A 23,752-nucleotide genomic window follows, 5' to 3' on the forward strand; every position below is an offset into this window, starting at 1 on the left:
GGCATTGAAAACCATGAATCTCCTTTGTCCTTACGCTGCGTCGAATACGGAGTGGCCTTATAGCTCTAATGGATGGTCTTAGCAACAACACATGATGTCCAGGCACACTTCACCGGTGTATATATATATCGTGGGGACTAGGGAGTTATGGGCCCAATAACTACACATAGGAACGCTGCTCTCTTGTACCCGCAGACCTGATCACTGCGTATACCCAGTAACCCGACACGTAATAGCATAGATTATGAGTCTGGATATAAGCGTTAATGCTATGAATATTCCCGTACACCAACGGCGGAGATCGAAACCATAGGAATTGTTTGTTTCTGTCTATAGGCCGCTTAAGCGAAACTTTATTCCCGTCCTGGCATCTATGGCTCAGTGGTAGAGCGTTCCACTCGTAATGGAAAGGTCCATGGTTCAATCCCGTGTAGATGCAGTGATCCTTCTTTTTTTTTTTTTTTTTCTCCCCTCGCCCATCCCATTGTTTCCTTTCGCATGGAGGAGATCTTTCAGTTTTCTTTTTTTCCCGGTAAATAGGACAAATATTATACAGCAAGCCATACACCTAGCAGATGGAGATGGAGATCGATTCTCTTTCACGTCTCTGGGAGACCAAGTATTATTCGTCCATGGCTTGATCGGCGATCTTTTGCCTTGACTCCCCCTCAATAATATGAACCAGTCATAACTTACCTCTAGCACGAATGACCATAGAGTGTGGAAAACAGGGCTTCCTGTCTGCTCAGCTGTACTTAAGCCAGCATTATCAACGGAGCTAGAAGTCATATGCGCCCTTAAAGGCCTGCTGCTTTACAGGTGAGAGACACTAAACCACAGGGTAAGTAAGGGTGAGTGAAGGCGAGCTGAGTGATGCTATCCAAGAGCATGGGTAAGCGTGGGTGATCAGTGAGTAAGTGGTTCTGTGGTGACTGAACTCCCTGTAGCTCGGAAAATGACTCCTTGATATGGGCTGAAGTCTGGAGAGTACGGCGACAACTATAGTAATAGCTAGCTTAGTAGGCTAGGGAGCTATAGAATCACACTTAGGAGGCATATTACAAATATATATATATATATATAACAAATAGATGGTATTTAAATAGTATTAACTCTAGGCTCTTAAATAAGATGATTTTATCATGAATTAGTGGATATTTAACTATATTACCCCTAGAAAGTTGGGCTGTATAAAATTTAATTCAAAATTGCCCCAAGAACTCACACTAATTTTGCATTCGCTAGATGAAATGTATCATTTTTCTATGCGAAGGATCTGCCGGCATGACCGTCCTTTTCCAGCCTTCAGCCCCATGCGAAAATCGAAATGGATAGCTCAAGTCATACTTGGACCTATTTTCTGCTAACACGTTTTGGTATAGCTGAGACAATACCTGGAAAAGGTAAAGGAATTTGACCGGGTTCATTACAAGCAATCGTGCCCATCAAACCTGCTAAGTCTCACCCATAGCCAACAACAGTTGGTGCGAAAACGTGCAACGTTTCCTTACCGGTGTCTGCAATACTCGCCATCCTTCTCAATCAATGTGCGAAGATATCGGGGCATCCATTGGGCAAACCCTCCGACCTTTTCATATGAGTAACGCCCTTGAGATGGACATACTCCTGCGTCACATCCTTGCTCGAATTCTCTCCACTGACGTCGAAATAGTTGATTCCAAACCCGTTGTCATCGAAGAACCTGGCCGTACCCGCGACAACGTAGATGGTGAACGACTTGTCGGAAGCATAAATGTTTTTGGTCTCATGACGATGACCAACAAGTATATGATGCACATTGTACTGCTTGATCAGACTGAGGTACCTGCCACGCACGCGGTTGGGAAAGGTCCAGTATGCGTCAGCCTCGTCCTCAGTGAATTCAAACGGGAGATGATGATGCGCGACAATGATCTCTTCCTTTGCATGATGGGCGGCTTCGAGCTGATTCTCAAACCAAGCCCACTCTGCAGCGGTGTAGCTCTCAAACTCAGTGAGATTGCTGATCAAGGTGACTGAGTTTAGGAGCACGAAGCGATATCCCTGGTGGCTGAAGGAGCTGTGGTCGCTGACATTGTAGTCCCGGGTGAATTGCTCGAGGGTCGCAACATTGCTGATATCGTGATTCCCGGGGAGAAGATGGACGGGCTTCTTGAATTGGGGGAGTGTATTCTGGAAAGCCTGGACCTGGTAGTTGTGTCTGCAAGTTACTTTAGCCTAGATTCTGGGAGGGCCACCTCATTGTTATGCCTCTGGAAGGGGTAGAAATCTGACCTGTCATGGGTCAAATCACCCACGGTAATGCAAAAGTCGAAATCCTCTGTGTTGACTTGTTGGGTAGCCAAACCCATACAGGCCCAAACCAATCTGGAGATCGCCGAGTTGGCAGAAACGGAAGGGCTTGTTGAAACCAGCAGAAACTTTTTCATAAATCAGCTTTGTACAAAAGGAGGAACTGAATTGTAGAGATGAATTTGATACACACCAGAAGGTGCACAAAGCACAAGACTGCCAATGAGGCCGACAAATGATCTTCGCATTTTGAGTCAGCAATTGCACGTTTCGTATCGAGTCTATCCCCTGACAAAAGAAAGGACTACCGAAGAAAGTCGACCGTTACGACTCTACTTATTTATACATTGGGAGAGGTAGTGCAGTCCTGCGAATAGAAATGCTCGCCTTCAGTGCGTGATCTTATTTCCTGGAAATCCCCAATAATTCCCAGGAACATTTTTTTAAGTCTACCTAGTACCTACAGGTATACAATGGCGTACCAACCGGTTGGCTCTGGCAGTGCACGTGGAAAGGACGGACCGGCACTTCACATCAGTATGTGGATCTTGTGGGATTTTGGAGTACATACATAAGAACTTAGAAGGTTCCTTGAAATAGGGCCGTGCTGAACTCTATTTTGGCGAACAGACCACAGCTTGTCCTGGAAACCCCGACTTCCATTGTGATTTACGCTTTCCATTTCGGCATTTAGGTTCGTAGCAAGCTTTACGCCAGACATTTGGTTTAATGCCAAAAGACTATTGATTTGCCGGCAGTTAGAAACAAACTAGGGACACTCTCCCATGACATTCCAGGCCATACATCAGAGGGGCAGAATACTTCGCCTCGGTGACAGAATCAGGGTAGTTCCTATTTGTTCTCCTACTATTTCAGGCTCAAGGATCGGGCTATCACAGTAATATATAAGTAGGCGTATTAAAGGCATGAATTAATCAGGTCGGTCGTCCAGCCGATGGCCTTACTGACCAGATGCACACCCTCCAGAATTAGCAACGAGAGCGACTTGCACAGCAGCAAAGCTACGGGTAAGGTGCCAACTGTTAGCTCCTATTTTATAGAGGAAGGAAGCGCACTCACGCAGCGACTGCGGCGAAGATTTCCGCCCTCCTGGCCTTGACCAGAAAACCCAGTACACAAGAAAACATCAGGATATACACAAAAACTACCATCAGCTTTGCAGTCGCATCCTTCAGGAAGTAAAGTACGACGATTGAGGACGCTGGCAATACCCCGGAGATGAGAATACTGGCAGCGTATGTATAAGATTGGACAGCGTGATAATCGTATATTCGCGCCCCCATCTCGACGTCATATTTGTCCTACGATAGAGATTTAATAGCTCCGTTACTGAAAAGTTTAGGTTTTTCAGGTACAGACATACCTCTGCTCGATGTCCCCAGTTATTATGGAACCAGTTCAGGAAGTCAGTATAGACCCATTTGGTAAAGCTGTCGACTTCATCCTGCTGACGACAAATTGCAATCATATCGCCTTCGTTAGCTTCATTCCACACGTCCTTCTCGGTGAGCATTTGGAAAATTCCGCCTCCACATCCGGGGCGACATAGCCACTCCCTCAGCCCAGCAGCCTCTACTTTTGCCGGAGCCCCAAAGTCCATGATCTGTGATTGTTGGAGCAGGGCAGCATCTGTTGATTTGAACAAGAGCATTCAGTCAATGCTTCTCTTTAGATAGGGAATATGATGGACTTACTGTATTGGTATAGCAGCTCTCGTACTTCTTTGACCTTATCCCACTGGTACGAGTCCACGCTTGGGTCATTGGCTGAACTTTTTAGATGCCAGACGGAGAAGGGGTATTTTCGTTTCCTTTCTTCCTGAGCGGCGAGCTCCTTGTCTTCCTGGATAATATTGTTCAGCTCCTGTTCCAGATTTGCCAGTTCGGCCTGTAAATAGAGAAGGTTTTTGGTATTGAGGGTGGAAAATCGGCGGAAGTACTGGAACTCAGGGTGCGAGCCCAGAAAGGCTGCCAGCTTGTCATAGCCTTCTACAACCATAGCTACTCCTCCTTTGAGCTCCTACAACTAGTTCGTGATGGAGGTTTTATAGACTTGTTCACCCTTTCGCTCATATAGAGCGTATAAAGCCGTAAGGCAGATAAGCAGCTGCGGATTAGCCTTGAACTTCTAGATGCCCTTGATCCCCAGCCTTGCTATGTACCCTGGTAACTTCGATATAGTTGAGCCGAAGGGTTGGGCATCTGTGCATAGGCTATCTGCGCATATGCTGCTTTTCCACTGGGGCAATGTGTTACGGGGGCTTTTTGAGGTCGACCTCTGCGAAGTTCATCGGGCATCAGAAGGGTTAATGCACCATAAGTTTCCTAACCCGACTCTGCCTTCATGTGCCTTACCATGAAGGTATACCGGCATCAAATCGAGTACTTGGGCCTATCCGATCCCGACAGAGGATTCAGATAGGCGGAATCACCAACCTGAAATTTCTTGGAGGGGGTTATGCTGAGCTGGCATGCTCCATGTAAATGCAGTCAGTGTGTTGGCAAGGCTGTGGAAGGGTCATCTGGTGTGGTAGAGAAAATGCCCCGCGCTCAGACGCTGCTTACGCAGAAACTGTCACTCTGTGGTCGGATAACACCTTAAGATGACGCAGGTAAAGTAGTAGGAATATCACATCCGTATCCCTCCGGGTACGATCTGTGTCAGAGGCTTCAGCCCGTTGAACGTGCTTTTAAGCTTGGATTGGAAGAAGCATAAGCAAAATAAGATGGAATCAGCAATTATCCTCAACATTGACCCACTGCTAGACTAAAATAGATAGATAGATAGACAGGCCCAGTTCCTAAGCCCTAAATTGCATACCTCCAGGACCTATATCTCGCTCATGAACCCTGATATGACGACCGAATCCTCGAGCCCACTGCTGCATCTTTCCGAGAAAGCTGATAGTCGATCACGGACGGTCGTCCCAAGAGCAGATCGAACTGACATCCCTCCACCACATAAAATCTTGTACTATAAACCGTGCTATCTGCCCATAGACTCCAGTCCACATCCACGCTGCCTAATGGAGTGACCTCCCCCATTCCGGCCACCTGAAGGACGATCGATGGGTCGCAGGAGGAGGCCTTCGTATGTAATCTTTGGTACACGCCCTCAGACATGATGTTGACATCAGTCCGAAAGTCTAGTACCAGTAATCGACGTATTTTCTTTCCTTCCTTCGTAAAGAGCAAAACATCATAGATGAAGTCGGAGCATGTGGGGTCGAGTTGAGGGAGAGATGCATGCGTATAATTTAAATCGAGCGAGGTGGTCCCTTCGTCGTTACATGTGGGCGCAAAGGTCGTGTTAGTATGTGGTAATGCAGAGGAATGGAGTTGAGGCTGGATTGTCGGTTTGGGAACTGCCTTAGTAGGCTTAACATGGGACTTCTCGCGACGAAGACAGCAGCCGAATACAATATGCCTGAGATCATGGTGGACTGGCAACACCTAAAATACGGCCGAAAAGAATAATATCAGCGAAGTAGATGGGATACAGACTGGATGTGAAGGGCGAGATACAGATTTTCTCCGGGGTGGATGGTCTTCGATTATATCGTTTTCGGAGTTGCGAGATTGCTCCTTACTGCGTGGAAAAAGAACGAAGCCTATATAGTATATTAGAATCCGATCATTCAGCCCCTTATGCGACCACAATGGCTGTGGAAGAGAGCACCCACTCCTTCCATGCCGCGGCATTTGAAGATTCAGGTGCTGTGTATATTAGATATGGAAGTTCAAATGCTTAACACGAAGTGACCATCCCCCGACAGTTAAATGGAGGGCAAAGTTGTGCAAGGCTGTGCTGGTTGGTGTGGACTTTTGGCCAAGGAAGGCAGCCACGTACGGAGTATCTATATGTGAATGGCCAAAACAGCTACTTGCACCCAGCCCCGTGATTGTCCCCTTGATCAGCCTCTTTGACCTATGTTTGCGCGCGGCCCACCCCGGCGCATTATTAAAACACTAATATGATCCAATATCGAGACCCATCAAGAGATTGGATTCCCCGGTTTGTATCAACCAAGGATATTGATAATGCGTATAAGGACATGAATTACTTATTGGTTGGGTGGCTTGACAGAAAATTTTGGCATGATTTGATTTGATGCGTGGGGCTGAGGGGGGAGTGCTACATAGTTGGCCCTCCCTCAAATTCTCGTACCAGACACCATATGAAGGAATATCCCTGCTAACGGGGTCGCCCTGCGGCCCGTTCCCGTTGCTGCTGCTCCGCTATCTGCCGTCTTTCTTCTTCTAATTTTTGTCGTTCAGCTGCTGCCGCTGCTGCCAGTGCCTGTTCCTCCGCTATTGGATCGGCAGGTAGGACAAAGTCAGTAATCAACGGAGCCATGTCTTCTGGGGGACAAAACACCAACCTGGGGTGAGCGGTGGCAGCCCGATTGGAGCGACCTGGCTGCCTTCCAGGTTGAGAATTTTATGTATGAACGAGCCTCGTCCAAAGATCACATCACAGTGCTCTTGGTATCCAGGGGGTGGCGTGTCGACGAGATAGAACATTTCAGAATGACTTTTCCCGCCAAGTCTTTGGGAGTAAACACAAAGTTCAATCCGACTTCTGGCAGTATATGGAGGTCCACCATGTTTGCCAGCAATGCCGAGAGGCTGGACGGTGTGTGTCGGCGGACTAAAGGCAGAAAGTCTTCTGCTGCCTTGTGGGGTGACAATATTCACGTCAAGTGTACTATCAATCATTCCATGCAGGGTTAAAGTCCTTCCTTGAACAGGTAGGAAGCACCCGATCTCCTCCATCTGAGTTCGTAGCTCTTTGTGAGCCTCTTTTTATGTAAGACGAAGTTGAAATAGAGCTTGTTTCACTTACCTTATATGAATCCTATGCTGAAATGGTTGCGGGCAATTTGCTTCCCAGAGACTGTCCGAGCAGGTCTCCCTGCGCATATGTACCCGGAGCCCTTCTGGGAGGCTCAATCGAAGCGATAGGTGACCCATTAGAGCGGTGCTGAATCTGCTTCCTCCACTCGGAGCGATGCAAAAGTCATGGACAAGCCATGGGGTCTGTCGTGTACAGAATGCGATCGCTGCATGAGTTGGCAGTTGGAAGCAACGAGGCTGGCTTCTGGCTCTGTCAAATCAAATCCAGCCCGTTTTGCCGGGATCTATAGGTGTCGTCCAGTGAATCATGAAACTACCACGCATCTCAAGAGGCGGTCTGTTCTATCTCGCAACGGCTTCAGGCTATGTCGCCTGACTCGCTGACGTACAATGCATCGACGACGCAGTAGGCCACACTGCTTGGGCACGACGTGCTGGAGCATAGCCTCATATGTCTAGTGCAACAGATAGCAAGACTTTATCATTTTTGTAACAACTAAAAGACAAAGGTTAAGAGTCATTAAAACCTTAGGTCACGCATGCTGGGAAACGAATGCAACCGGCGGCATGTTATGCATATGAAACTGATCTGTCAAATAGCTCCACCATCACAATGAGCAGAAATAAACGAGACAATGTAAATGCGTCAATCCGGACCCATCCATGCAGAGAAGGAGAAGACTGGGACGCCAAAAGGGGGGGGGGAATGAGGGAGGAGGTTATGAAATGTGTCACAAGATGCGCCCACCCGAAGAATTAGAAAAATCAAATGACACAGCATGCGGTGGTTTGGCAGAGAGGGAGCCAGTGATGTGACACACCGTCTTAGGTAGACGGTCGTGGACCCCGATCTATCAGCCTTTTTAGATGATTCCGACCCTTCACCCAGTTAGAGCGAGGAACACCCCGTTGTACACCGAAGCCCTTACCCAGCGTCAACAACTCATTTTTTCTGATCTCATCGCATCCAAGCAGTATATCGTAGCAGGGCATATCGATAACCAAAAATTCAGTGGTATAAGTTCTCTCCCCATTTTCAAAGTGCCAATCCACCTGAACTTGATACTCAACCGTGAGCTCTGTCTTCTCTTTCAATCCAGAGTAAAACGGGACTAATTTGCGGGGGCTGATGCGTTGACGGCAGAGACCCAATCGCCCCACCATATCGCTAGAGATTAAATTGACTCTAGCCCCTGTGTCGAGAAAAATGAGCCCTCCCGCCTTCTCTGAGTTACGCTTGAGGAAGAATGCGGGGAACTGGAAAATTCTGTCCAGGCTTTGTGGAGGTAGGGTGATGGGCGAAGCGGGCTGTGGGCCGCAATTGGAATGATGGCTGCTCCTCTGGTCGCGGCTGTGGTGAGGGTCGGGGGAAGTTGACGTCAATGTCAATGTCAATGTCGATGTCGAGGTCAATGTATGACGGGATGCCGAGGCTGATGGATGGGACACTCGGTCGTCAGTACGCACAGGGACGTCGCGGCGAAAACGAAGGCGAGCCCGTAACCTGGCGACGAACGACGGAGCTATCAACTCATTTAGCACATAGCCAGCTTTATCAACACCTTGGACTCCTCACCGTGACGCCCGCGGCCAGAAGACCGCATCTCCCGCGATCAACCGTTATTTAGTGATGATGAGCTTCCGGTAAGGGGAGGCAGTGGGATGGGAGTGGGAGTTTGAGGTGCTGTGACACCGGGAGGCCACGCCGATCCCACGGGGCAGCAACGCCTCTCTCCCTGCCAGGCGAAAAATAAGGAATCAAATCGGGGCTAGGACAACCGGCTACACGAGGGTATGGATAAGGGGGAGGGGAATAATGTTGACTGCGACCAAACGGGAAATGTTCTCGAAGCTGCAGGTGCGTGGAGCGTGTCGACTCCGAAACTGTCGGAGGTATTTGAAATTTGTCACTGCCAGTGCCAGAAGGAGGAAGAAAAGGGGAAGAGAAAGAATAATTAAAGAGAAGGAAGGTAGGTAGCGGATAATGAATGTGAGGCCGACAAGACAAGAGTCCAGGAAACGCAAGAGGAATGGCAGTTGGACAATCCTAGCAGAAGGCACAGTGGTGACCGATTTGAGTTAGGCTCGTTGGATTGATTGATCGAAATCGTCAGGAACCAGGGCCAGATGAGAGAGCTCGTTTCGACGAGTATCCGCCGCTACTCCGTACATCCAGACTAATTTCATCCAGACTAATTTGATCGCCTCGACACGGGGCCCCCTCCCAGCGTGCGGTCTTGTGGGACCGCGACGGGTATACTACACCGGGACCTCAACCTAGAAGGAACCCTGTCTTTTACAATAACCATGCGAAGCTCCCTCTTACCTACGTACTTCTTGACCGCCCGTGTCCCTGGCTGATGGGCAAGGCTTGAGTAAGGTGTTGCCTGGCGAGCGTGGATGATGGTAATTTATTTTATTCCGGGTTAGCTCCAAGAGCAACTGGCTGGATGTTCTTGATCAAACTGTCTCTGTGTTACTTGGATCCATTGTGAAAGCATCATGTAAAGACAAAAGCCTTTACAGTATTCAATAACTGTTCACTAAATATCCATCGTCGCCCGGGCCAAAAAGATCATTGAGTGATTTTGGTTGGCGAATACCGACTGCCTACCTACTGACAGGTTCACCAATGTTTCTAATAACAAGCAGCAATAAACTGCAACACTAGTGTGTAACATCTGATAACATGCGATTGAGTCTTCTCTTTTGTATCGTCTGTTCCTGACTTACAAAAACTCACCTGACAAGCATGATCCCATGGAGGAGGTTCCGAAGGAACACTGTTCACTGTACATGCTACAAGTAGTGTTGGAATTCCGACTCTCTACCGCACACAGGCCACGGATCAGGTCGCCTTGGCCTGATCAAGCCAAACCTTAATCCTGGCACAATCGCTACCATGGACTTTTGCAAATAAATGAGTAACTAATGTCTCCCTAGTATATCCATATGTGACCATTCCCTCTATAATATGATATACCACAATGGAAGGACGGAGATCTGCGACAAGATAAAGTTTAGTTTTGTATGGGGAATACATTGGAAGCCCCTTGTGGGTCAGACAACCGTGGGTTACCTTATCGACCCTGTCCAATCTACAAACCACCCTCAATCAGGGACACAGCTCAGCGTGCGTCGGAAAAAGGTCAGCGTGGTTCGCGAAAACCTGACTAAACTTCGAGAACTTCGAGACACGTTGGACCTTGGCGTGTGTTAGTCATGTCCTACCATAGATTACCTCTCTACTACCACCACCACCACCATACTAATTTTCAACCTTCTCCGACCGCAAACACCAACCACTAAAGGTTTGATTTTGAATAACATTAAATTTGAGATATATACATACCCTAACCATCCCCTAATATTTATAAATTTATGCTCATCATATATGTGATATTAAGGAAGAATAGTAAATTCTAATTTAATTTTTATTTTTTTATAAAGTACTTTATTTTTATATACTATATAGTATGCTTACTACAGTAGAGTGAATATATATATATATTCGTACTTATTCAACCTTAACTATTTACATTTTCTTCCCTTTACTTACACTCTGCATATGCATAATATGAAAATAATCTAGAATTTATAGATATTAGGGGTGGTTAGGGTAGGTATATAATTCAAATTTAATACTATTCAAAATGAAACCTTTAGTGGTTGGTGTTCGCAATGGTCTAGGATGGGTAGTGATACCCTCTGGGAATATAGCGGGACACTCTTGGATACAGCGACAACCTCCTTTGCCCAGTTGGATATGTAAAAGTCATGGGATCACTCCAAAAGTGAATCCTCCTAGGCATGTGATCTGTGTTTTAGGCTTAGCGCTTAGGCTTAAGGCTTTGGCTTAGAGTAAGGCATTGCGACTAATTTGGGATATTATTTTCCTAGAGTGTTAATAATTCTAGGTTTGTAATAGCCTGTTGGTGACTTTAAGGCCTATCTTTAAGACTATAAAAGCCGAAATATGAATGCTTTAATGATAAAGATGCAGGCTATAGCCTACAGATGTAGCTGTGGGTATGGCTACCCCAAAGGGTGTCGCTGTAAAGGAGTAGAAATACCAGGGGAGTAGCTCATATCTAGGATACTTGAAGATTGGCTTGTCACTTGTAGTAGAGCCTCTGTAGAGGGCGTCAGCTGCCACTTGCTTTTCCTTCCAAATTAATCAAGCTTTGGGATAAGCACATACGACCACAGGGTGTGGAAAACAGGGCTTCCCGTCCGCTCAGCCGTACTTAAGCCACACGCCGGCCGGTTAGTAGTTGGGTGGGTGACCACCAGCGAATCCTGGCTGTTGTATGTTTTTTGTTCACCTTTATTTTTTGATTTATTAGGTTTAGCGCCCTTGCTGCTTTCTCTTCACCCTCTTTAGCCTGTTTACCTAAAGCTCAGCCGAACTGCCTGAACCTTAATACATACACCCAGTGACTGCTGACATGTCCTCTTTTAACAGCACTATATTAGTGTGATGTATGCATGTAGCTTAGCAGTGCAGTCCTATTATGCATTATTACTAACTACGAAGGCTTCTAATGAAGCTATAATTATTATAAATATGGCTAAATATACCTGAATATCAGCCTACATCATGGACCAGACTATCAGTTTTCAGAACATAATTTTAACTGAAGGTGGAGATGCAGGCCGTAAAGCACTAGTGGCTTTTAATGTTGTGCATCTTAGTTTCTATTCTTTTATAACTAATGCTTAATGCTGCATCTTCTACTCCGTATAGTGCCCTGTGATTTGAATCCAGAGGGATTGTCTGCTTGGAGAAGGATATTAGCTATTTCCTGCACATAAGATGGCCTAGGGGGCAGTCCGCGCAGATCCCTAGATAGTATCTATTCCACTAATAATTCTTCCTGTGTAGGAGATAGCCGGTAGCCATTAGTGTGTTTTTCAATTCAATATTGGCGTCCATTCAGTCAGCCATAGAGGATAGATTTAGGAACATTGAATATCTCTGCAGCGCGGCGAATGCTTGAAATTTCATTTTTTTTCAAAGCAGATATTGCTAATTAAAGCCTTCCCTCTTGCTCCACCAAGTTTTGAGAGATGCGACGCGGTTTTGATAGCATTTTAGTTGATTTTTGGATAGCTTCAGGATTCAAACGCGTTGAAATTCGATGAGGGGGTGGACCGCTCGCCAGGGAAATACGTTAGTGCTTGATTCGTGTATGACTCCTACCCCTAGCCAATGATGCCCATGATGCCCCAGAAAATCATCCCGTGCGCCGACAAGGAGTCTATGTCTCCACACATCGTGGTCTGTCGTGTTCGTGTACAGAGTACTGTTCCGGCTAACCACTTCCTCCGTGGACTGTCGGCCTGACCCAAGAGGACTGGTCAGCACCACTTCTGAAAGTGTTGACGTTGAAGGGAAACCGTGGTCCTCCGCGCTAACATAATGCAGCTTTTACTCTTTTGCGCAAACGTGGAATTTTGCATTTACCCCCAAAATAAATTGTAAAAGCCCCTCGTTATGAACAGGTAACTTGATTCAAATAGGAAACAAACTTAAAACACCGCTAAATGAGAACTATTGTCTCTTATTTGACCTTACCCAAGTCCTCAGGTCCTGGAGTTCAGGATATTGGCTCTTCAACTCGGGAATATTAGCTCCATATCCCTCCTCGCGGAACCATTTAAACATAAACCTCAGGTCTTTGACGGCTCGGAGAAGCGCCCATGCTAGGATACGAGATCCAATTGGCATTGGTGATCCCGTTTCTTCTTGCCACACCAAGGCAGCCTCTTCATGCGTCAATTCGTCCCCCGCAAGACTGATAGCGCGACCGGCATATTCGTAAGGTTTCGCAAAGGCTTGCGCTGCAACCAAGCCTATATCAGAGGTTGCAATGAGCTGAACTCTTTTTGGGTCGACATTGGCCTTCCAGGCAGCGGAGACAAGTCCACCTTGCAGATCGTTGGTGATATTATCCATAAAAAAGGTGGGTCGCAGAATAGTATATTGCATGTTTGCGTTAACCGTCTTCAAACGCAGATGGTCCTCGATCTGCCGTTTCGTTTCGAAGTGGGGAACAGGACAGGCCCCGTCGTCGCTCCGTGGACCCCCTCGATCGACAGATGAGTAGACAAAGAACTTCACATGGTTTCTCAATGCCGCATCCACAAGGCTTTTACCTTGTGCCACCTCGAGATCTAGACTGGCATCCTTACCGTATGGAGTCTGAACGCTGAAAACACCCCATACCGGCAAGCCGATTCTTCCAAAGATGGCGTCTGGATCATTGAGATCTCCAGATATTAGTTTGATTGAAGGATAGTGCTTAAGGAGGCCTTTTGATCTAGCTGAGTCGACATCACGAGTTAAGGCAAATATAGAGAATCTTGCGTCCTGGAGAGCAGTAAGGGCCTTGATGACGGCACCACCCTGCTTCCCAGTCGCGCCGGTAACAAGAATGGATTGGAGCATAATAGGCCGAGACGTATGAGGGAAACTTTTGGCGTGGACAAGATGGGGAAAAGTATGAGCCTTGGAATGGGCTCTCTGGGGTTTTATAATGACTGGCAGTCTACCTAAACCGGCCGAGCCCTTTCCCACTTGACCGTCCGCACTTCTAGACTTGATTTGTAAGGTTGACCGTGCTGCTTGTAGTTTAACTTTGCACAATATATTCGAAGCGTTGTGCGTTCGCTAGTCTCAAGTTAACCCATGCTTAAATTGTTCCGGTTCTCAAAGGTATGGCAATGGGTTCCTGCTCTTGGCATACCGCTTTGGGGAACTCTGTCCTCGGAGATCCACATTGGCTGTCCATATAACTTTATTTGTAATGCTTAACCGATCCACTTTGGTGGGCGTCGGCACCTTACTAATATGGCTTACGAACCAAAGAGCGAGGCCGAGCGCGAATGCCGAGCGCCAAGGCCGAGCGCGACTGTGGTGGTATGGATGCAGGTCAGAATGGTCTCTAAACCAAACAATACTGAACACCCTCTTTTGTTAATGTACATAATACCGAGCTGGCGGTCATCGATGAGGACACATGTCGCATAGAGTTTGCGATAAATATTGCAGGCCCAGTCCTCAGTTAATAGCATATAAAGGCAACCTGCAGTGAGAGAAGGTACAAACACCAATTCTCCAACCCAGCAGTCGGGCACCAAAGAAAACAAGAAATCTCATGGATGTCTGCATGCCAATCGAATAAGCTCCCGCCGCTGAATGAGGTTGCCATCGCTGCAGTCATGTTTGGCACCCCTTTGGCGAATAAAAGGTGGGATCACTCTCTTGGTCTGATCTTTGTGCTGCCTGGGGCTGTTTGTTTCTACATCTTGCAGCAAGATTGTGCCAGGATATGGTCTTCGGTATTGGATACTGCAAGAAAGTGGTAATTTGTTGGGAGCCATCATTTCTATTTTCGCCAAATGGCATATACCTACCACGTCTTGTTGGACTAGAGGCCAACGACTATCCGAGTTGACATAAACATCTGACCATTATGCTTCAGCCGGATCATCAAAAAGATGTCCGCTTCGCACCCACAGCAAGAGATGCGGAACCAATCAGTCAACTCACTTGCCCTGCTCTCCGCACGGTACACAGCAACATGTGTGGAAGTCCTAACTATGATGTGTGCAGCACATCTCTATATAGTCTGCCAGGCGTTAGACTTGCGCGCAATGCAAATGGAGTTCTTCAAAACAGCCAAGGCAGCATGCCAAGCGTCCTTTTATGGCCTCTTCAACCATATCGGAACACCCAAGGATCCATCGAGTCATTCGCATTTTGACCCGATATGGTCTGCTATTAGGGCCTCATGGTTAGACAGGAACCGTCTAGACCTAGAGGAAAAATGTGCCCAAGTTTCCCGTGACTGCTTGGGGCAGATGGTTAGCAGCGTTAGCTTGGATGAGACGGGGTACTCTCACCAGGAATGCTGGGGACTCATTCGACGCTGGAAGGACTTGCTCCCTACTATCCTGGTAGACTCCCACCGAAAGACACGCGAGGCGTTCACTAAGGATAGGGCTACCCCTCAATATCTGGGCCAGAGGACAGAGCAAGTCTACCTTTTTGTACGGGAACAGCTACAAGTGCCATTTCACCTAGGCGTCAAAGACCACCCTGGGTTCAATAAGGACGACGGAGAGGAGGTAAAGCGAACAATTGGAACTTATGTCAGTCGAATCTACACCGCAATTCGCAATGAAGAGATGGCAAGGCTTCTACTCGATGTGACGGAAGGCCTGGACTGGTAATGTTTGCTGCAATAGTTAACCTGTCCGGAGAACTGTCTAATGCATACGCAGCCTAGCTGAAAGCTGATAAGTAAAATGCTTATATTTTGTTCTCTGTATTACAGCAAATACTACAGTATAGGAAGTGTCTGGGCCCTCTGTAAGAAAACCGACGACTATCCGTGCCTAAAGAAATCTCAAGTCTTCAAGACGATAGAAAACAGTATGGTTATCGGGTTATCCTACCCAAATCTCGTTACAGAGAATGGGTAGCTTGCCGTGTACGTCACACCGAGACCCCAGCAACCCTCGGTAGCAGAGGCGGATCTCATTAAGATACTCGGCACTGTGGTAAGCTCGAAACTCATACTGATGTCGGTCTAAGCTGCTGGTTGCTGCTGAAAGGAACCTTCGGAAACCCAGTATTGCGCTGAAGGATTTCCGCAACCAGAGATATCATATTTCTTTCCCCCCCATTTCTTTCCTTCGCCTTGTCAAGAATTTGCAGAAGATGGAAACTTTGAATTCCGAGGGGATGATGGCTACATAAATGGGAACTAAGCACGAATATGTAGCAGATATTCCCTCTCCCCCTTTTCTTTCTCTTCTCTCCCGGTTTACCACTGATAGCAGCTTGTGGATATACACTCGATCCAGTCGAAGCTACATTCTGTATGTAGTATGTTCACAATGCCTTCGATGACCGATAACGTTGGGAAACGCCTTCTGGTCAACTTCATTGACAAGGCTGCCCGTAGCTCTCCGTCAAAGAGGGCGGTGTGCCAGCCTGTGACGATTGACTCGAAAAATCGGAATTATTTGTTGACATATGGCAACATAGCCAACATAATTAACAGGCTCGCCAAGTGGCTGGATCAATGCACTCCTACGGATAATGATTCCCGGACTATTGGGTGAGTTCCTAAGAGTCAAATGATAACCTGGCCTATCTGACGCCGAGCAGACATCTGGGTTCCAGCGATATCAGACATCTGCTATTAACGCTCGCCGCTGTGAAAGTTAAAGCTAAGGTACCTTGGAAACGGTTGCGACGTTCTCTTATCTCTCTGACGCGCTCGAAGGCTCTCCTCCTGTCACCACGAAATAGTGCGGCGATGCATAAGCATGTCCTTTTGAAAACCAACTGCTCGTTCTTTATTTTCGATGCTCTGTTTCAGAAAGTGGCGGATGAATTGCAACATGATACGCAGATCCGGACTTGCGCTGTTCCGTCCTTGCTTGAATGTCTGAGATACGGGAACTGTGAGAGAGAATGGAAAGAATGATGATCTTCATATTCCAAGATGGCTAAGAGAGAGAGATGAAGATTCTATCTACATGTACAGCAGAAGAAGAGACTTGAGTCGAGCTAGGCCTAATATGGAAGCGTAGGCGAGGGAGTAACATTCACAATACTATACAATGCTAGTGTCAGCCGATCCCCGATAATAGCGAATCTATGGTAATCGCTAGTAAACGGTAGGATTCGGGATGAATGAAGGTCTGATTTCTGGCAATCTAGATATCTTAGTCGCTGTAATATAATCGCCAAGAAGCGGCACGGAGAAATCAAATCAGTTCCTAATCGGGCAAGCGGTCATATAATTCAATAAAGAATAACCAAGATTCCCGGCTATAATTACACTCGATCGGCTGTCCGTGATTGGTTCGGCATAAGAGTGGGCCATCTAAGGCGCATCTAGATGGTGCATTCTATGGTACAGGACTACAGGTACCCTGCACTAAACAGTCTTCGGGGAGGATGTGCGCGTGTAGCAGCTATCCCCTCAAGACGAAGAAACAGGATGTTCCACGTAGCCCTTTCGAACGTTTGACGGTGCTCATTCTTTGCTGCATATGTTGTGTTTTGTCATCAAGCCAGCATACTCTGCACCATCAAGAGGCATGGACGATGTACATGGTCACCCGGCACGCCCTTTGTCTTTTGAGGCAGATGGCAGCCCCTATCCACTTCGGCAGCTGACATCTCCCATTGTGCGACTCCTTCAAGCGATACAAGTTCCCAAAGACATGAACTGACATAGTCCTAGTCCAACCCTTACACTGTTAACGAGCACGGAGAGGATTCGCAATCGCTGCTATCGGGGCAGCTAGAGGACCGCCACACTTCTGCCAGCTCACCCTGGCACCCGGGAATCGCACAGCTGAATCCATACGAAGACTCACAAGTGCAACATGGCTCTGGAGCGGCCAGTATGACATCCTGGCAGAGACGTCAAACTGTCATTGCAGCCTCAGGCCTACGCCGCTACCCAACTCGCAGGATTGATCTCGTCCATGACGCCGTTCTCAGCGTCGACTATCCAGTTCCCAGCGCGATTCGTAACTCTGTGGAAGCAAAATACCGCGATTCAAATGACACAAATGCCGAAGAGTTCACCCATCTCCGATGTAAGGCTGACAGAATGAGCCACTCAACTGACTGGCGGCTGACGCGATGCTGTAGACACGGCTGCGACTTGCGACCCTGATGACTTCAATCTACGCAATGGCTATAACTTGCGCACCGCTATGTATAATCGACATACCGAACTTCTGATCGCAATCACCTATTACAATGAAGACAAGGTCCTGACAGCTCGAACTCTCCATGGGGTCATGCAGAATATTCGAGATGTTGTGAACCTGAAAAAAACCCAGTTCTGGGATAAAGGAGGCCCTGCATGGCAGAAGATTGTGGTATGCCTGATTTTCGATGGTATCGGTCCTTGTGATAAGGATGTTCTTGATGTTCTGGCTACAATCGGGATATATCAGGATGGTATAATGAAGCATGACGTTGATGGCAAAGAGACCGTGGCACATATAGTTTGTGTATCCCCTCGAACGATGGACGGTGGTTAGGACTAATTCTTCTTACTTTCCTAGTTCGAGTATACTACCCAATTGTCGGTTACTCCCTCCCAGGAGCTAGTCCGTCCGCTGGGCGATGATCCAGCCAACTTGCCGCCGGTGCAGATGATCTTTTGCCTGAAGCAAAAGAACAGCAAGAAGATCAACTCTCACCGCTGGCTGTTCAATGCATTTGGAAGGATTCTGCACCCGGAGATATGTATCCTGATTGATGCGGGCACGAAACCGGGCCGTAAATCCCTTCTTGCGCTATGGGAAGCGTTCTACAACAATAAAAACCTGGGAGGATCGTGTGGCGAGATTCATGCCCTGCTCGGTCCTCGCTGGGAAAAGCTGGCTAATCCCTTGGTAGCCGCGCAGAACTTTGAGTACAAAATCTCGAATATTTTGGACAAGCCTTTGGAGAGCGTCTTTGGGTATGTCAGTGTCTTGCCGGGGGCGTTTTCCGCTTACCGCTACCGTGCTATCATGGGTCGACCTCTGGAGCAGTATTTCCATGGAGATCATACTTTGTCAAAAAGGTTAGGCAAGAAAGGGATCGACGGGATGAATATCTTTAAGAAAAATATGTTCTTGGCTGAGGACCGCATCTTGTGCTTTGAGCTGGTTGCAAAGACAGGGTCCCAATGGACACTGAGCTACGTGAAAGCCTCCAAAGGGGAGACTGATGTGCCGGAAGGTAAGCCATCCGACTCTTCTCCCAAAATATCTTTCAGGTTCCATAGTAAGGGGCGCAGCGCCGGCGGAATTTCTCAGTCAAAGGCGCCGATGGCTGAATGGATCATTCGCCGCAAGCCTGTATGCGGTGATGCACTTCAGCCGTGTCTACAAAAGTGGGCACAATATCCTTCGACTTGTCTTCCTCCACGTGCAGTTGCTATATAATATTTGCCAACTGACTATGACATGGTTCTCTCTCGGTATGTGTCTTTTCCCATCGGCGGGCGAAGAGGGCTAATCAAGGCAGCATCCTACTGGCTTACTACATCGGTGATCATGGACATCGTGGGGACTCCAAGTGCGACAAATAAGAATAAGGGGTGGCCCTTTGGGAACGACGCTTCGCCGGTCGTCAATAATGTCATCAAGGCTTTATACTTGGCTTTCTTGATGCAGCAGTTCTTCCTTGCGCTCGGGAATCGGCCTAAAGGGTAATTCCATTGCGTCAGCCATGGAGGTGTCTGCTAACAACAAAGGTCCTATCTAGGTCCCAACTTGCGTATATTCTATCTTTCCTCTATTTCTCCTTCGTTCAGTTATACATCCTCGTTCTTTCATTTTACCTCGTCGCTCAGGCATTTAGCGGCGGCAATATGGATCTCGACCTTGATCATGGGGCCAAAGGGCTATTGGGATCCTTTTTCACCTCGACGACAGGCCTCGTGTTGGTCGCGCTGGCGTCGACCTACGGGACCTATTTCATAGCGAGCGTTCTCTACTGTGACCCTTGGCATCTTCTGACATCTTCCTGGGCATATTTTCTCGGGATGCCGTCAACCATCAATATTCTCAATGTCTACGCCTTTTGCAACTGGCATGACGTCTCGTGGGGTACGAAAGGTTCCGACGACGCGGCTTCCCTTCCCTCAGCGCAGACCAAGAAAACAGATGCCCAGAAAACCTTTGTTGAGGAGGTGGACAAGCCTCAGGCCGATATTGACACTGAATTCGAGCTTACTGTCCGACGCGCCCTGGCACCGTGGCAGAAGCCAACGGAGAAAAAGGAAGCGCAACTGGATGACTCGTATAAAACATTCCGAACCAATCTCGTGCTCCTGTGGGCTTTGTCTAATGGCCTGTTGGCGTTGCTGATCAACAATGCTAGCGTGACAAATTTATGCTTGACGGTATGTTTACTCCGATCAACATTTGCATCCAGAGGATTGGGCTGAGAATACCGGCAGACCACATCGACCGACCGCACGGCGTGGTACTTCAAAGTGATCTTATGGGCGACTTCTGGTCTCTCCATCTTTCGGTTTCTAGGTGCTCTTTGGTTTTTGGGGAAGACGGGCGTGTTGCGTTGCTTGTCGCGTCGCTAAGCCAACTCCAGATATGTCTAGTCCGCCTGAGAAGTCTATCTTGATACATTGTCATTTGTCATCTCAGTCGTGGCCGCCTCCTCCTGTCCTGTTGTCTGTCATAATATCATATACGCAGCAATAAAACATCGATAGATACATTCCATCCACGCAGTAGAACCATGTCCGGAGGATCTTTGGGAGTTTAGCTATCAGCCTACTATTCAATCAAGACCAGTATCTTACATCTCTATCTACCAAATCACCCCAGGGCAGGCAACCATGGATAAAGGCCTTGATTCAGCACAACAGGAGCTACTAGCTTTAATTATAATCTATAGCTCAGGGGGCTCGCAGAAAATAGTTACCTATCTATATTAGTGAGTTGGTCTTTTTAGAGTCAGGATAAAATTATACTACCTATAAATAGAGGACCCTTCTTTGTTACCCTATTAGAACCTATTTTTGCACTATTTTACAGTGCACTTATAATATACCATAATAGGGACTTTCAGATCCTTCAGACTGTGGCAGATTATCTGACTTAGAGGGGCTGGCGTTGCTGCTTACATTGTTGGGGAAGATGATCCGGATGCGCACGACGGTGCAGTCGGACTATGGGTTGAAGGGCAAGAATGGACCGGGAGTTGCAGAGGGTAGATCGGAGGACCAGGTTCCTGTTGTATCCGGAGGGAAATAGATGACAGTAGTTGGCCGTTGCGTTTGGGAATCAAATTTTGTCCATCGCTGAAGATGAATGAGAGCAAAGATTCTGCTCTTACTCAATTGACGACTTTGTGACTCGTGTAAAAATAGTATACCTCCAAGATCATGATCATACTTCCCCCCTTCTTGTCCATCCTGGCTCAAACCACGGCTAGACCCCCAGCAGGAATCCATTTCACCGCAATCGGCGGATGACTGCTACTCCTAATCCTCTGATCCTTGGACCACAATTGAAAAGCCAGGTCTGCAGGCCCGACCACAACTCTAACATTAAATGTGCCCTTCCAGAAAACTGGCTTTCGGTTGTACCAGTGGCTCTTCTTGAGCTTCTTCTCCACTCCCTCGGTCGAAATATGCAGGGTGCATACCCGCTGGACGCTCTTATGGGACATAACTTTTTGGGAGCCAGTGGGGCGGATACATGGACATGACAATATGGACTTGGAAAGTGTCCTCTTCCTGGCCAGGGTTCGAGCTGCTGGAACTCTTTTGCAAAGCCGGTTGGAGGGATGGGTGTGTCCTACTGCTGTCAACCTATGTTATAGTGGTTTGCATTTTAGACTGGTTGCTGTGTACCTGGACAACCAGCCAATCTACCTGGTCGACTGCGTAACTGAGCTGATCGTGTGGGTCTTGCCGGACAAGCTCTCCTGTGTGCTTCTCCAGGACGTATAGCTGATCGCAGATGATCCCATAGCTAACTGGAGAGCATCAGGATCCAAGAGTAACAGCACCTTGCTTGAGTAGCTGGATGCGGTCCAGGACTAGACCGTGAAGAACAGCAAGCTGTCTTTGCGTTATCAGCACCTGGCAATTAGTGGATGACAAGACTCACGGTTCCTCGGCCATTAGGATCTGCATGGCTCTTGAACTACCATGTCCATTCGTCATCCCACTGCTGTACCTTCCCATCAGCCATTTGCTACAAAAATTACAAGCAAAGATTGAGAGTAACTTGACGATGGTCTTAGAAAAATCTGATCTGCTCCTGGAGATTGTCTGGCCTCTGCTTGGGTACTTAAGAAGAGGGCATAGATGTCGTGTAATCAGGTATTCATTAGGAGCGTGCTATAGGTCCCATAATGTAATGCAATAGAATCACGTTAGTATTCCTAGGGCACTCATTCTTCTCTAGCACCTGACATCATTTCTGATTGCCATTGAGGTTTTCCTTATTAGATTTGGGGACGAGGCATGACGCTGACTATGAGGAGCTGGAGAATCCACATCGACAAAAACAGGTTCGAACTCTTCGCCATCTCGGGGTCTACAATTATAGTCACGGACGAAAAGCTCCATCTTCTCATCGTTATCCACAAAATTGTAAATCGGCGACGATCGGATGTTCAAGGTACGGGAATTGTCGAATTTAGCCTGCAGGAGACGGCCATGCCTTGGCCCAAAGAGCGAAATAACGAGCACCTATTTATGACATAATGTCAACGCCGTTTTATCATAGTAGAGGCATTACTAAGTCTGTACCGGGAACAGCGAGGTCTGCTCGAACTCTTGTTGGTCGAGACGGCACTGGATTGCATTTGCGATAGGCCCCAGCTCGCCATGAAGCAGTTCATCTTCTTTAGCCTCCGCCCCAGTGCAAGTCACAAGCTTGATATGAGCGCGAGTCGTCTTCGGATCCTCAAAGTCGTCTCGCCATTGGCAGATGGACTGAGCATTCCATCTCGGAAGATCGCTAGGCTTCGAATGTCCCATTCGAAGACCGTACAACATTCCTTGTGGTCCATCATGGAAAGAATCCTCAGCCCTAAAGGAGCAGTCCACATATTAGTAAATAGTTAAGCAATCATCGAGCGAGCCTTACTTGATGTTATGCCAGTGCGAGAGGTATTCCATCGAGAAGGTATCTTCACCCCACACCTTCTTATCCCCCTTCTTCTCGTAGTAGGATTGGACGATATCAATGTACTCCCGAATTTGACAAGCTCTTTCCCACATGCGGCAGTCTTCCGATACCTCGTAAGGTCCGAATTCATTAAAAGTCTCCTTAAATTTGCAGAAGTGGTGGAGATCGGCCTCGGCAAGGTCCTTTTTGTCGACTGTGTACTCTTCAAGCTCCTCCCGGGTTAGAGGCTCGAAGAGACAGGCTTCAGAATCGATGAATGTTTGGTCCTCCGGATTGAAAGATTGAAGGGAAACTCGAAGTTGGGTGAGTTCGGTGTGCGTATAGGCAGGCTTGGACTGCGCCTCAAGAGCTTGGACAATGGATCGTGCTGTTCGCATGTACTTGTCTCTTAAAGAAACGCGTTCCTGCGCCAGGTCAACAGCAGAAGCCATGGTGCATGGCAACGAAGAAGGCGATGAAGGTACTGAGAAGGGGAGAGAAAAAGATGGTTTGTGTGTGGACTTAAGAGTTGGGAGGTGAATATGTAGATAAGTCTGACGAAATATCCCGTTCATGGTCATGGTACACATAAAATCCCATCTCCAAACCATTCTTCCCCATGACTGGGTACACTCATGATGCGCTCTCAGCGCTGCGGTGTTGCTACTTTCTTACTCAGACAGAATCTCTCACAGAAACAAGGCAGTTTGCACATTGGTTAGGAGGAGAAACAACTAAGGAGTCTATTAACTTGCATCCACCACCATAGCCATAGCCCCATACCTTCGTATGTCATCAACACAAGGAAGGCCATGACTAACTCCCAATCCACGGGACAAGACCGCACGAAACACATGATATTTTAGCAGAAAGACGCAGAGACGCTCCCTTGCTAGGAACTA

The 23,752-nt window shown here is 47.5% G+C and overlaps 10 protein-coding genes and 1 non-coding gene across 11 annotated transcripts; 3 read left to right on the forward strand and 8 right to left on the reverse strand.

Annotated features, from left to right (window-relative positions):
- Positions 1-335: 335 nt before the first annotated feature.
- On the reverse strand, positions 336-1,053 carry P174DRAFT_51041 (uncharacterized protein). Its single transcript, XM_024831670.1, has one exon. It carries the CDS (start codon positions 787-789, stop codon positions 421-423), a length of 369 nt encoding a protein of 122 aa, XP_024688155.1. The 5' UTR covers positions 790-1,053; the 3' UTR covers positions 336-420.
- On the forward strand, positions 368-439 carry P174DRAFT_t12. Its single transcript has one exon. It is a non-coding gene; the product is annotated as a tRNA-Thr (tRNA).
- Positions 1,054-1,456: 403 nt separating the features above from the next.
- Positions 1,457-2,351, reverse strand: P174DRAFT_400643 (metallophosphoesterase family protein; the record flags this gene model as incomplete). Its single annotated transcript, XM_024823905.1, has 2 exons — positions 1,457-2,200; positions 2,275-2,351. 2 exons carry the CDS (start codon positions 2,349-2,351, stop codon positions 1,543-1,545), a joined length of 735 nt encoding a protein of 244 aa, XP_024688156.1. The 3' UTR covers positions 1,457-1,542.
- A 2,689-nt stretch (positions 2,352-5,040) lies between these two features.
- Positions 5,041-5,923, reverse strand: P174DRAFT_438014 (uncharacterized protein). The gene has a single exon (XM_024826436.1). It carries the CDS (start codon positions 5,433-5,435, stop codon positions 5,154-5,156), a length of 282 nt encoding a protein of 93 aa, XP_024688157.1. The 5' UTR covers positions 5,436-5,923; the 3' UTR covers positions 5,041-5,153.
- P174DRAFT_51064 (uncharacterized protein) lies at positions 5,459-6,128 on the reverse strand. Its single transcript, XM_024831697.1, has 3 exons — positions 5,996-6,128; positions 5,838-5,923; positions 5,459-5,776 (listed from the first exon to the last, which is right to left on the reverse strand). Exons 1-3 carry the CDS (start codon positions 6,012-6,014, stop codon positions 5,570-5,572), a joined length of 312 nt encoding a protein of 103 aa, XP_024688158.1. The 5' UTR covers positions 6,015-6,128; the 3' UTR covers positions 5,459-5,569.
- Positions 6,129-6,240: 112 nt separating this feature from the next.
- On the reverse strand, positions 6,241-7,088 carry P174DRAFT_501014 (uncharacterized protein; the record flags this gene model as incomplete). The annotated part of the gene is made up of 1 exon (XM_024831009.1): positions 6,241-7,088. The coding sequence occupies one exon, from the start codon at positions 7,086-7,088 to the stop codon at positions 6,657-6,659; it is 432 nt and encodes a 143-aa protein (XP_024688159.1). The 3' UTR covers positions 6,241-6,656.
- A 596-nt stretch (positions 7,089-7,684) lies between these two features.
- Positions 7,685-8,868, reverse strand: P174DRAFT_51083 (retropepsin-like aspartic protease). Its single transcript, XM_024831724.1, has 3 exons — positions 8,746-8,868; positions 8,099-8,692; positions 7,685-8,048 (listed from the first exon to the last, which is right to left on the reverse strand). Exons 1-3 carry the CDS (start codon positions 8,771-8,773, stop codon positions 7,816-7,818), a joined length of 855 nt encoding a protein of 284 aa, XP_024688160.1. The 5' UTR covers positions 8,774-8,868; the 3' UTR covers positions 7,685-7,815.
- Positions 8,869-12,723: 3,855 nt separating this feature from the next.
- Positions 12,724-13,620, reverse strand: P174DRAFT_362382 (NmrA/HSCARG family protein; the record flags this gene model as incomplete). Its single annotated transcript, XM_024821857.1, has 1 exon — positions 12,724-13,620. The coding sequence occupies one exon, from the start codon at positions 13,618-13,620 to the stop codon at positions 12,724-12,726; it is 897 nt and encodes a 298-aa protein (XP_024688161.1).
- A 1,052-nt stretch (positions 13,621-14,672) lies between these two features.
- P174DRAFT_427726 (uncharacterized protein) lies at positions 14,673-15,407 on the forward strand (the record flags this gene model as incomplete). The annotated part of the gene is made up of 1 exon (XM_024825463.1): positions 14,673-15,407. The coding sequence occupies one exon, from the start codon at positions 14,673-14,675 to the stop codon at positions 15,405-15,407; it is 735 nt and encodes a 244-aa protein (XP_024688162.1).
- Positions 15,408-17,291: 1,884 nt separating this feature from the next.
- On the forward strand, positions 17,292-20,396 carry P174DRAFT_400649 (uncharacterized protein; the record flags this gene model as incomplete). The annotated part of the gene is made up of 8 exons (XM_024823906.1): positions 17,292-17,381; positions 17,438-17,798; positions 17,854-18,215; positions 18,276-18,939; positions 18,998-19,180; positions 19,228-19,411; positions 19,468-20,107; positions 20,165-20,396. The coding sequence occupies 8 exons, from the start codon at positions 17,292-17,294 to the stop codon at positions 20,300-20,302; spliced, it is 2,622 nt and encodes an 873-aa protein (XP_024688163.1). The 3' UTR covers positions 20,303-20,396.
- Positions 20,397-22,138: 1,742 nt separating this feature from the next.
- Positions 22,139-23,302, reverse strand: P174DRAFT_361439 (uncharacterized protein; the record flags this gene model as incomplete). The annotated part of the gene is made up of 3 exons (XM_024821782.1): positions 22,139-22,429; positions 22,490-22,772; positions 22,830-23,302. 3 exons carry the CDS (start codon positions 23,300-23,302, stop codon positions 22,139-22,141), a joined length of 1,047 nt encoding a protein of 348 aa, XP_024688164.1.
- Between the last annotated feature and the right edge of the window lie 450 nt (positions 23,303-23,752).

Source organism: Aspergillus novofumigatus, assembly GCF_002847465.1.
Source record: "Aspergillus novofumigatus IBT 16806 chromosome Unknown P174scaffold_1, whole genome shotgun sequence".
In the NCBI taxonomy this organism is placed as follows: Eukaryota; Fungi; Ascomycota; class Eurotiomycetes; order Eurotiales; family Aspergillaceae; genus Aspergillus; species Aspergillus novofumigatus.

Bases quoted from the DNA above. Each gene is read 5' to 3' on its own strand.
- P174DRAFT_51041 (XM_024831670.1), bottom strand. From the start codon at position 789: ATGACTTCTAGCTCCGTTGATAATGCTGGCTTAAGTACAGCTGAGCAG.
- P174DRAFT_51064 (XM_024831697.1), bottom strand. The intron at 5,777-5,837 runs GTATCTCGCCCT...TATTCTTTTCGG, and splicing joins ATCCACCCCGGAGAAAATCT to CCGTATTTTAGGTGTTGCCA.
- P174DRAFT_438014 (XM_024826436.1), bottom strand. From the start codon at position 5,435: ATGTCTGAGGGCGTGTACCAAAGATTACATACGAAGGCCTCCTCCTGC.
- P174DRAFT_51083 (XM_024831724.1), bottom strand. From the start codon at position 8,773: ATGCGGTCTTCTGGCCGCGGGCGTCACG. The intron at 8,693-8,745 runs GTGAGGAGTCCA...ATGAGTTGATAG, and splicing joins TTCTGGCCGCGGGCGTCACG to CTCCGTCGTTCGTCGCCAGG. The intron at 8,049-8,098 runs GTAAGGGCTTCG...AACTGGGTGAAG, and splicing joins AAATGAGTTGTTGACGCTGG to GGTCGGAATCATCTAAAAAG.